The sequence below is a fragment of the Sciurus vulgaris genome, assembly GCF_902686455.1.
Source record: "Sciurus vulgaris genome assembly, chromosome: X".
NCBI classification, from domain to species: domain Eukaryota; kingdom Metazoa; phylum Chordata; class Mammalia; order Rodentia; family Sciuridae; genus Sciurus; species Sciurus vulgaris.
This window is the reverse complement of record NC_136471.1, coordinates 39,581,794-39,595,119: the sequence shown is the minus strand read 5'-3', so window position 1 is coordinate 39,595,119 and position 13,326 is coordinate 39,581,794. Positions and strand designations below refer to the sequence as shown.

General features: G+C 38.4%; 1 protein-coding gene across 1 annotated transcript in view; it reads right to left on the bottom strand.

Annotated features, from left to right (window-relative positions):
* TRPC5 (transient receptor potential cation channel subfamily C member 5) overlaps positions 1-13,326 on the bottom strand; it is a 273,683-nt gene that overhangs the window by 107,884 nt on the left and 152,473 nt on the right. The window contains exon 4 of the mRNA XM_079124842.1: positions 5,385-5,906. Within this exon, the coding sequence (XP_078980968.1) occupies positions 5,385-5,906 (522 nt within the window). The remainder of the gene's footprint in view (positions 1-5,384; positions 5,907-13,326) is intronic.

Genomic DNA, 13,326 nt, shown 5'->3' with positions numbered 1-13,326 from the left:
TAGAAAAATCTCTAATAAAAATAAATACAACTCCTAGTTTCTGAAGTTATTTGGGAGTTATTTGTATTGACAGATACAAATTTCCAATGTCACATCTCTTCAGGGTAATAAAGAATCCTTGAAGATAATCACCATTATACCCCTGAAGAATGAAACTACAGTTTAGTGAGGTAAGGAAAATCACAGATCTCTTTAACCTTGTCATGGTTTCATTTTAATGACCCTAGAAAAATATCTCAAGGGGTATTTTTTTTACTTTAATAGAAAGATAGTGTAAAGTGAACTAGGGGGCCACAGGTATAAAACATGACACTAGTATTTTAGATTCCTGTAATGAAAGATTTCATTAACAAAATCTGTGATTGAAAGCACATGCCTGGCAATATTGGTTGTTTTAAACATTTTTTTCTTACTTGAGCTTGGGAACACATTGGCTTCCCTGAAACTATATCTTCTGAATTTTTAATATTGACAATCAATTAACTACCAGCTTTGGAAATCAGCTGTGTTGCAGTTCACTTTTAGAGAAAAAAATATTGTCTGTTTTTTATGGAATATGGTTTCTTTAACTCAAATTTTAAAAGTCATGTTGTCTGTATGAAACTCAAGGTGTGAATGGACGTATTTTGGGTCCTTTACCCTGGTGTAAGAGTTTCTGATGTTCCTCCCTCACAACACCTCCACTTACTGAGAAAATATTCATTTGTTTTGAGTATTTCTTCATTTCTTCCATTTGGCACCAAAGTATATCATCAGGTGGCACTAAAGAGTGGAAAAGTGACACATCTGCTCTGTCCTTTTCCTAACAGACACTGAGGAAGTATTCCAACTTTCCTTAAAGATAGAACCTCATGGTTCAATTGGTAACAATCACGGAATCAAGTAAAACAGGACAGTTTTTCTTTTAGCACTATTGTTCCATTCCCATTTAGATGTCATTTCTGTGAACAATTCTGGCCCTGAGAGAATCCTAGTCCACTCCTTCACCATCTTGTTCAGGGTCTAAAGGGCATGTTGAAAAATTGTCTTTTTAATTTTTTTTCACCAGCATAACAGGCCTTTTTTAAATTGACTTTTTGTCAATCTCCTTAATTTTATTTGTTCTTTTTAGTTATATATGACAGTAGAGTCTATTTTGACATATTTATACAAATATGGAATATATCTTATTCTAATTAGAATCTTGTGAATGTACACAATGTTGACATTCACTGTGGTGCATTCACATAGGTACATAGGAAAGTTAAGTCAGATTCATTCCACTGTCTTTCCTATCTTTTAATAAAATGTCTTAAACATGTTTAGGGAGGCTGGGGTCGTGGCTTAGTAGGAGAGCACTTACCTAGCATGTGTGAGGTACTGGGTTGGATCCTCAGCACCACGTACAAATAAATAAAATAAAGGTATTGTGTCCATCTAAAACTAAAAAAAATTAAAAAAATAAAAACATTTTTAGGGGGCTCCCAACATGTAACTCTTAAACCGAATGTGTTTCACCAGATCCCAGGGTGTGACCCTTTTAAGACATGAGTTAATACCCATAAAATATATCTCCAGGAATTTGAGGAATTTTGTCAGTTGCCTAGTTCCATCACATCCTACATGAAGAGAGTTTACTGCAAAAATTTGTGATCGAGCGTACTATATAATATTATAAAATAAATGGTCAAGATTATGACCTTCTAAGTAAATGTTTATGTCCTTAAGAGCTATGTGTATGTTATACTTCTTCAAAGGCTAGACTGTGGATAGTTATTGAACAGTATTGCTGTTTCAGATCAGGGTCTTTTAAGAATGAAGCTCTCACAGACAACTGAATTTTTGGAAGCTCAATAACTCATAGGATTGTGTTTCTTACCAAACACATCAAAGTTAAAAATTACAAAAATACCCCTCAAACAAGGATATTGCTGATTTATTCAAGAAAGTGAGAATATTCAGCCTCAAACTAGACATATGGATTGAATAGAGAAAAATCAGAAACTGAACACATTTGAGACATTATAGAACCACAGATCTGTTTGTTTTTTAAAAAACTGTAATTCACAGACTTGGAAGGATTACAGTATTGTTAGTGAATGTGAAGTCATAATTCAGAAGGAATTTATAGAGTTTGATGAATATGTCATGTTTTATATTCCCAAAGCAATGCCTTTAGAATACCAACTTTAAGATATATCTGAATTCCCAAGCCTAATATGTTCATCATTGTGCTTAGTTTGAAGGAAAACTAAGCTAAAATTGATCAATAGTTATTACTAAGATAACTATCTTGGAAAATTTGGAGCAAAATATATAAGTCTCAAAATAATTCTGAAGTCTTTTTCTATGGTCATATTTGGGTTTATGTGGCTCCATGAAAGTCTATTCTTTACTAGGAAATTATTGACATTGAAGTTGAGATCACACATTATTCCTGTTGAAGGCCTGGACTTGAAGTTTGATATGCTCTAACTGAAATGATTCAGTTTATTAAATACAATGGTTTTCATTTATTTGATTTACTATGATCAGTGAATGGTACCAAGCTTAAAATTTGTTGATTTTTGTGTAAATAGTGGTTTTTTATTGTTGATTGTATTACTAATGAAAATCCATAATTTTGAACAGCCAAGAGATGCTGCTTTGCTAGTCTTATAAAAATAATATGGACTGCAAAATATGAAACTCTAATTATATGGATTCACTACTAAAAGTGGATACCCCTGAACTTAGGCATCTTCAGAAACAAATTATAGTAATGATGGTTGCATAATGTAAATGTACTTAATGCAGCTGAAATGTAAAAGTGGTTAAAATGGCAAGTTTTACATGTATCATTTCCCCACAGTGAAAAAGTGACTCCTTCCAATTTAATGTACATATAAATGGCCCCCGAAAAATTGTTGGAATCTCTGCTGCAGAATTAAGAGGTAAAAAGAAATATAACCCCTTGGTATATTCAGGTAGAATGATAGCTGAGAGACATACTCCATGAGCATATAGTAACATAAAGACATTCTATAAAGCAATCAGAAGAGAAATTATGAAATAAGGAACATGTTGGCAAATTTCAGGTCAGTTAAAGGACTAAAACAGGAAAATGATGGGAAGTTTCATGAGGGTTGGAGGGCCGTTAATGTAGAAACCATGGATGATTCCATGGTCATATCTCAAACACATCCCCATGAGAGTAAGAAAGTCAAGAGTGCAAGAGTGAAGCAGTAACTAAAACTGGCAATGGAAGATTATATGGGGGGGCTGGGGTTGTGGCTCAGTGGTAGGGTGCTTGCCTAGCATGCGTGAGGCCTCAGCACCACATAAAAACAAAACAAAACAAAAACAACAAACAAATAAATAAAAATAAAGGTTAAATTCTTTTAAAAAAAGATTATATGAGGAGAAGGGTTCAGTCATAAATAGCTGGAAGATGATGTAACAATACAAAATTGATGAAATCACTGCAGGAAGATTGTTTGAAAATAAATGATTTGTCAGTTTTCAGGGGTGGAGGGAGCCTAAAACTGTCAAGTTCAGTTCCTATGCAGTGGGGTACAAATTGCAAAATTTAGTCACATTCTGTAATATCTACTTTAAAATTATTCTGTTCCCATTAACTGTTCTGTCACTTAGAAACAATTCATGTTCTAAAAATACCTTTGATATTTTCTCGCAGTATTATAACAATTTATGTAAAGTGAAAAAACACTGAAGCTGTAATGTACATCATTAATGGAAATAGACAGTAAAGATATCAAAGCATAGAAAAATCAATTAGACCTTGCAGTAGACTGCTTAACACAATAACTGATACTATATATCAACAGCAGGGCCCTGAGAGAGATGGGGTAAGAGAAGATGGACCTTGGCTCTATCTATTATCTGTTATTTTAATACACAGAATCAGACCATATATCAAAGGTCCTCCATGTGTAACAACAAAAACAAATAATAATAGCAGCTAATATTTATTGAATCCCTGCATTATGCCCATTGTTATGTTATGCATAAGCACATTACCTGTTTTATTTAATCTTTAAATTTCTCCAGGGAGGTAAGTGTTCCTGTTATCCACACTTTTGAGAAAAGTGAGATCACTTAGTTAAAAGGAGAGGTTAAGTAACTCACTCTCTTAGAGCAAGACAACAGCAAAAATAAGATAAAGAAACTTAGGGATAAACCTATCCTTTTACCACCTCCCCTGCCTGGGATAGCCTTTCAATCTCCATGTTGCTATTTTGTTGTTTTTGATGCCCTTCAAAGTTGCCCCAGCACTTGTTTTTGCTTCATTTAAAAGGCATAGTTTTATAGGTTTTTGTTTGTTTGTTTGTTTGTTTGTTGTTTTGGTACCAGGGATTGAACTCAGGGATGTTTAACCACTAAGTCACATCCCCAGCCCTTTTTTATTTTTTTATTTAGAGACAGGGTCTCTCTGAATTTCCTAAGGCTTTGCTAACTTGCTGAGACTGGCTCTGAACTTGTGATCCTCCTGCCTCAGCCTCCTGAGTCACTGGGATTACAGGCATGTACCACTGTGCCCTGTATATATATGATTATTATACACACACACACACACACACACACACACACACACACACACACATGTCTGAGAGAAAGGCATCAGGTGAACAGATGCTGAAACTTTCCTCAGAGCCTGGATCCATGAAGGGATGGAGCTGCAGTTTGCCCTTCAACTGGCAGGCACATCTTGGATCCACCTGTTTGAATCTGACACTGGTTAGCATGGAAGCAAGGTGGAAATGGATAACAAAGCACTACCTGGGACTGGGGATGTAGCTCAGTGGCAGAATGCTCACCTAATGTGTATGAGGCCCACTACCACAAAAGAAAAAGAAAAAGGAAGGAAGGGAGGGAGGGAGGGAAGGAGTGAGGGAGGGAGGGAAAAATAACAAAAAGCACTTCTGTCTCATGCATTCAACACCAGCTTTTCTCATTTATTTCCCACAATAGCCCTTCACTATATGATCTCACAGAACACTGTGCCTTCAAGGTACTTATCTGAGTTTATAATTATATATTCATTAAAATGATTGTTTACTTAATCTTCACTTCACTTCACTTCACTTCACTTCACTTCACTAGCTTATATGCTCAAGAAGGCAGGACTGGTGACCGTGTTCTGTATCCCAAGCACCTAGAATAGTGCTTAATAAGCATTTGTTGAATGAATGAATGTTTTCCCATCAAAGAATCAGGTGGCTACTTTTTCTGATCATAAAGAAAATATATAGAGGCTGTCTTAGCTGAATGCATCTATTTGTGAGCCTGCCCAACCATTCAATTTATTAGAGGGCCAAGTGGTATGTGAATGCTGACTCGTGCTCTGCTTCTCCAGACTTTGTAGGCCTTATGCTTCCCTGAAAGCAGAGATGATCTAAGCTTACCTCTTTCTGGTGGTATTTAATTGCCACCTTCAGCTTGGCCAGGTCATGGTACTTCTGGGGATCAAGCTCTTCACTGTGGTCATCCCGATGGTTGAGGATGATCTCCAGTTCCCGGGAACTCCGAGCTTGGTCCAGCAGATCTTTGGCAAAGAGCTTGCACTGCTGGGAGAGCTCTTCGTACTCTGCCTTGAATTCATTCTCCACCTTGCTGAGCTCCTTGAGCTCCCAGCCCAGACGGAAGGCAGTAAGAATGGGGTCTTCACTTGATAAGGCAATGAGTGAGGGGCTTGCCAGAGCCTTATAGATGTTCAGTCTGGAACGGGAATGGCGCAGGCTATCTACCTCTGAACTGGACACACATTCCACACAGTTGCAGCGGATCTGGTGGGGCCGTGGGATAGTGACCCGTTTTTGAACAAGCAATTTGATGATTTCATAGTTGTTGGTGTGGGCAGCCAACATAATGGGAGTGATGTCTGGTGTGAACTCAGAGAACTGGGTATCCATCATCAGTGTGGGGACCTAGATATGAGAAAGGAGAAGCATAGAAGGGCGGGATTAAAGTTTGTAGAGAGAGGAGCATAGGGCCCATCAAATGGCAATTCAGAAACTGGAGTCTCTTGTCACCTCTTACCATTCTCTTGTTGCTTGTCTTTACCAGAGTAGCTAATGTTTGTGGGATGCCTACTGTGTGGCAGGCACTGTTTTAAGCACTTTACATGGATTTACTCATTTAATATCACAACAACCTTGTGAGGTAAGCTGAGGAGCTGAGACTCAGAGAGGTTAGATAACATGTACGGCCAGGCATGATGGCACATGCCTATAATCCCAGTGATTTAGGAGGCTGAGGCAGGAGGATTGCAAGTTCAAAGTCAGCCTCAGCAACTTAGCAAGGCCCTAAGCAACTTAGTGAGTCCCTGTCTCAAAGTAAAAACAAAAAGGCTAGGGATGTGGCTCAGTGGTTAAGCACCCCTGGGTTCAATCCCTGGTAGTAAATACATAGTTTTTACATAGTTTTACATAGTAAATACATAGTAATTACATAGTTTTTAGTAGCAGAGCCAATATTTAAACACAGGCCATATGACTCTTGAGCTTGGTTCTTACATTATGTTATTACAACATGCCCAGATCTAAGAATAGGGGAAACAGAGAAATTGTTCCTTTTCCTTCTGGAGTTAAATTGGGTAGATCAGACTTACATAAAATTGGTAAAAGTTCATAATAGTATGTGATCAGTTCCAAACAAGCTGTATAGACTGCAGGAATATTTGTTTGAAAGGGTAAAGATCACCAATCATCTTAAAGACTGTGCAACTAAGTCAAGCCTTGGTGTCTAAAGAGAAGACTCCTTCAACATCCTCTAGGTCCTAGGAGGCTCAAGAGAATTCATCATTGTCAGGGAGAAGTACTCTGTAAATGAGGATGTCTAGGTTTGGGTGGTGGGGTTTCTAATAGCTAAAGGACGTTTGATAAAACTACTATCTGTGATATAATATTTGGAGTAATTAGCAGTTAGAGATGAAAGGTGTAGAGTTCTTTGGCTATTCAGAAGCACTTCTGGGGAAGCATGCAGAACATGATCAAAGAACTTAAAAATTTTTTTTCAACTTTAAAATATCTTTTCTGGGCCAGGCACATGCCTGTAATCCCAGTGACTTGGGAGGCTGATGTAGGAGGATCACAAATTCAAGGCCAGCCTCAGCAACTTAGTGATACCCTGTCTCAAAATTAAAAAATAAATAAATAGAAATGGCTGGGGATGTAGCTCAATGATAACGCACCTGGGTTCAATCCTCAGTACTAAAAAATTGTGTCTTTTGAAACCCAGTCTGTTTTCAGTCCAGTAAAGAAACTGAGGCATATCATTAGACTTGCAGAAGAGTCTAAATGTGGTAGGATCCAGAGCTATAGGATGGGGAAGACTGCCTCAGAGGAAGCTTTATGGAAGGGTGGAGCAGAGTATTCAAAGCATAGATAGGAGTCATGAAGATTGGTAAATATTGACTTTATTACACTTAAGGGAAAATGAAACAGTTCTAAATATTCCTTTGTATTGGGAAGAACAGACATGAAAATTGAGATTCTCACAAAATAGACATATATTGTTATAATCAATAGTTTCTTTCTTTTTACTCTCAAAATTTCTTTAAAAAAAAAAAAACCCACAGTCACTGGCACCCTGTCAAAAGGACGAGTTACTGTTTTTCATCATTTCTGCCTCCCTCCCACCTTGCATGAGGGATTCCCAAACAGGGAAGTGGCCAGAAGACAGGGAGTGGGAGAAAGGTGGAGGAGGAGGAGTTTGCAAGAAACCTGTTTCCTCTAGAGTGGTTGCATTAGCCTCTGAATAGTTGGAAGCTGGCTGCACATTGGTCATCAATTGCTAGGATGGAGCGGTGAGTAAACATTGTTAAACATTTAGAAGGAGCAGCTACAAACAAAACTGTGGGAAGTGAGCAACTTGGCTCATAAAGTAAATTGGACACAGGAAAGAATAATCTCAGAAATTAACATAAGCCTACAGGCTAAGGAAGAAGTAGGTCTGAGTGGGCCTGGAAATGAACATAAACACAATCAGCATAAAGCCTAGAGTTGGGAGAGATGGTAAGTGAGCAATTTGTCACAGTGTGCCCAGGACGAAAAGAGCTCAGAGCTGGGAAATCTGCCCTTTATTTGGATAGGGGCATTTTTCAATCTCTGTCACCATCTAAAGGTGCTGGAGGAGGGGGTGACTGATGAGGAGCTTTCTGAGTCTCCCTTTAGCTTTCTGGGTATTTGACATCAGAGAGGAAACCTTTTCAAAAGAAAACTGGTCTGCAGTGACCAACCATGCCCTCCCATCCAGACTGCCTTTTCTCTTCCAGTCACTGTTGTCACCCATGGATTGCCATACTGGCCCCAGTCACTGTTCTGTGTGTATAACTAGGTGGGGGCCCCTGTGGGGAAAGGTCTTACCCCAATTCTCTGTCAGTCAAGGGCCATTGTAAGCTCTACTTTCTTCAATAGCTCCTACTCCTAACTTAGAGCCCATCTCTTGCTGCCTACCCAAATATTGTGGGCACTAGGTTTCATCCCAGACAATTGCGTTTCTGATGCTGCTTTACCTTGTTCTCTAATTACTTCACACATTTATGTGTTGCCTCCTTAATAAGGCTGGGAGCTCTGCTCTAATGGCAGAGCAGTCCTGGTCTGCTCTTCTTCCCCTATAGCATTCATCACAGTATTAGACACACTGCAGACACTCAGGAAAAAGGAATGTTGTCCCCGCTCCTAAAACTAAGACAGGGAAACTCTTGTTTACAAACCCTATTCCCCAAATTTGGACCAATATAAGCTAATTTCCTTGGGCTTTTCCTCATCATGTCCAGCTGAGAGGGTAGACATCTTACAAATCTAAGAAAACTACCCTGAGGTCTCAAGAACTTGGGACAGTTCTTGTGTGTGATTTTTCACAATTCTAGTGTTTCATTATGGAGCCTCTGATCCATAGAACACAGATTTCTACAACTTCTACCTCCTCTGCTGCTTCTATTCTCATCATCCTGCTACTTTCCCCTTCTAAGGCTCATCAGGGACTACAGACTACCATCAGGATAGCTGATATAAAGAAAGTTCTAGAATGAGGGTCAGAGTTTTTGGTAACCATTTAGACTTCATGATATGGTTCATAACAGGTGCCAATCAGGTAAAAGAAATGAGGTACAGGTATGGGTATATATGCATAATTTGGATGACTGAATAATAGGAACTCCTCACAATAGAACTCCTCACAAAGGGTGCAGCTGCTGCTCAGCTCCTGAAAATTATTACTTTTAAGCTCATAACAGGGTCCAGCATTGTAATTTTTCAGGCAAAGTCAGAAACAAGGATTTAGGGTTAGAATCTCTTTTAGTTTTGAATGTTGGAATAATAAATTTAAGGACAGTGTGCAGGCCAAACACAATACATATGTGAGGCAAATTTGCCTTGAGGGAGCCAGTTTGGGACCCTGGTAAGACTAAGGAGAAATGGGAACAGAAGCTGGATATGTAAACAGAGCCTAAATGATAAAAGGACTTGAATGCCATTAAGGGACTTAGATGTTATTTGTTGGTCATGGAGATCAACTGAAGGGTTTTAAACACAAGAGTGACAGTGTGGTAAGTTTTTCAAAGATCAGTTTGACCAAAGTGTGGGAAACAGTGTGGGAAAGTTGTGATGGTAGATGTTTAAAAACAAACTCTACACAGAGAAATCAAAGATCCTGATTTGTAGCATTTGCCAATTTCTGTGGTGATAATACCCCCTCCACACACACACCTATGCCATTTTGAACTACAAATATGACATTGTGGAACACATGTTGGGAAGAGAAACACAACCAGCTCTTGCCTACTGGTATGAGCCAGCTCCAGCATACTGCTGGATGAGTTTCAGGATAATATGAGTAGTTAAAAGATATTAGTAGTCCAGTAAAGATATAGTGAGGCTGTTAAACTAGACATTGATTCTACAGACAGGAAAGAACAAATTTAAGATATTCATCAGGTAAGGGAAGAAGAAGAAACCAAGGATCTTGGGTTTCTAGATTGCATGCGTGGTTGGTGCTGTCACTAATTGACTATAGGAGGAAGAATAGGTTTAGGGTTTATTTTTTTACAGATTGCATTTTGATTCATTGTGTACAAATGGGGTACAATTTTTCAGTTTGGGACAAGTTGAGTTTGAAGTCCTTATTCGAACAGAAGCAGGAAATGGAGGCTGGAAAGAAATAGAATCATAAAAGGACTTGATATGCAGATGGAGTCAGAGTAGAACTGGAAGGATGGGAGGATGGCCAGAGAGCAGGGCACTGGAGGACATGATGTGCACAGTGGAGCAGTGCTGAGTGATGACCAGCTCTGGCCAGCACAGAGGGCTGAAGTGGAGTGGATATGGATGTCAGAGGAGATGGAGAGTCCAAGGAGCTGGCAGAAAGGCCAGCAGGCTGGTTGGGTTCTCCATGTGGATGTTGAAGTCATCCTGGGTAATGACACGTGTTGGGTTAGAGAGGACAAGGTAATTAGAGCACCTCGGATAGTGACTAAATCAGAAGATGATCAGGAGATGCAGAGAACAGGGGCTGTGCTCAAAACAGTTCGGAGGAGGTCTCTCCCACAGTGCAATTTAAGCATACCTCTCTTGACTTTGCCATTTACTAGCCTTTTTGTGTTTATAAAATGGGAAAAATAATAGCAGCTGGGCAAAATTATGAGGATGAAATGAAATTTTGTGTGTATTATCTACATAATGTTTAAAACATACTAGGTTCTCAGCAAATGTGGTTCCTATCATTATAACAAATGTGTTATAAATTTGTCCCAATCAAAAGCACACTCCCCAGCACAGCAGTATGTTTTGTTCATCATGTTCTGGGCAAAAGTGTAACATATGGGAAACTTTAAGTGCACACCCCACCCAATGCACTTTTGTGTACTTTTTAATGATCTCCTAAACTTAATATAAATGAATCCAGAGCTGTTGTTCACCCTTCTGTTTTTAAACTCAGTGCTATCATGCAAGACCCTGTTGGGGCTTAACCAGTACTGCCTTCTATCGTCTGTGCTTATATTTTAGACTATTCTATATAGATTTACCTCACTAAATTTTATTGGTTTTTCATCCGGGTCCCTTGACCTTTGGGCCCTTCCAGGTGACTGATTAACCAAACTCTGAAAAAAATCTATACCAAATTGTTATTGGTAACCACATCTGGAACTGTCACTGGCAGAGGGTATTTGCATTTTAATGGGTGGTACCTAGAAAGAATACCATGGCCTTGGCTGAAAGATGAGAATTTCAAAAAGTAAACTGGTGGGGACTTATGTGTAGTGAAGGTCTTTCTCAGGCCTTACAAACCACAGTATAGTTTGCTTCCTACTTCATTTTCAGTAGTGATAGCTCTGTACATAGTTTTCTCCTAGCAGCTGTCAAGAAAAATTGGAAAAGACTTCAGATTGTGTGAAAAGGAAACCAGAAGTCCTGTCTAGTATATTTTTACCCATGCCTTTGAATGTTTTTTTTTTTAATATTTTTAGTTGTAGATGGACACAATACCTTTATTTTATTTATTTATTTTTATGTGGTGCTGAGGATCAAACCCAGTGTCTCACACATGACTAGGCAAGTGTTTTAACATTGAGCTACAGCCCCAGCCCCCTTGATTGTTGTGTGTGTGTGTGTGTGTGTGTGTGTGAGTTTGTGTGCTATAAATCAGTTTTTTAATTTTTGATTTTTATTAAATATTCAGGGAACTTTAAATGATAAATCAAATAAATACACCTTCCACTATCCAAATCTTTGATAGTTTTTGAGTTTTAAACACCACGCATTACAATGCAAATATTTCTTATCTGCTTGAATGCAATTGATTATTGCCTTGCAGATAACTATTTTGCATCCATATATAAATTTATTTCAACTTTCCTGAAAGCCTATAGCAATTTTTTCTATAAAAGACCAAGTAGTAAATATTCTAGACTTTGTGGACCACACAACTCTGCCATTGTAGCATGAAAATAGCCATAGATAATACATAGATGAATGGCATGGTTGTTCTCCAATAAAATTGTATTTGTAAAATCAGTTGAAAGCCTGGATTTGGCTTGCAAACCCCTGGCTTACTGTTTCCCTTGTTAATTAATGAGTTAAATAAAATCCTAGGCACAAAATGACTTTAAATTTGTGTAAAGATCATGATTTAAACCGTTTTTAAAAAATCATCCTACAACTGCCATGTTGTGTTCAGATTGAGACCAGGTGGAAAATTCAATTTTATTGTTTCTTACCAAGTTTTGCCTTCCTTTTGAACTCCAACATCCTGTGAATGATTTTAGGCTTCTGATTAAAAATCATGTTTTTTTAAAAAAGGAAATAAAAAAGATGTGAACACAGGGAAAGAAGATAGAAGGAAATCAACAGGCTGGTAAATTAGATTTGGTTCATATTACCTACAAGTGTACTCTTATAGAAACTCAGTGCATCAACCAATTTGATTGAATTTCAAAATTTGCAATGAAGTGGGTCAAGGACATGACCATTAAAGAAGTTACACTGCCTGCCTCTCTCTGGGGAGTTGCATTTGGGCCCTAATAAATTTGTGCCTAGATTTGCTCTAGGTCCCCTTTTTGAAAAGGCAACATTATATTTTAGGATTTTTCTAGATTAATAAGCATGGGACAGAATCACCCAGCTGAGTTCATCACATTAAACACTTGAAGTACAGAGAAGAAAGTGAGATAAAGTCACTTTCCTCATATTTTCAAGTAAATTTCATGGCCAAAAGATATCTCAGAGGGATAGGCGATGCTCTAATCTCCCCTACTCTCAGGACTGGCCCAAATGATACTTCTTTCATTTCTATTAGCCTCATCACTGGACACAATCTGCTAATTGGAATTTTTCTGAACCCTATTGTTACAGACTTAGGCAGGCGCCCTTGGTGGAGTTTATCATGGCTTCTGAAATTATACCCTCCATTTGTAATTAATGGGAAGACCCTTATCAGAAGCCACTTCATGCATACCCACAATGCCATCTCTTCACAGGCCTAAACCTCTCTGATTGGCACTTCCTCACATAGCTGGCCTGATAGCATCATGTTGAAAATTAATCTCCTTGTGTTGTGCCTGAATTTAGTGAAATTGGAATCCCTCTTTTCCACCTGCTGGGTCCTCTCCTCCCCACCCCAGCATGTCAGATAAAATCAATGTTAAACCTTTTTCAGCAGTCTGAGAAACTATTGGAAATGAAATTTCATTTATTTGTATTACACAGAAATGAAGAACACCAGCATCTAATCATGTCACATTACCAGTTTCCTGCTCTGCCTACCAACAAGGAGTAGTGGTGAGGCATGAGCTACTCTGTGGGCAGATATTGGCATCATATGAGAAAGAATATGTTTCCCAGACTCCAG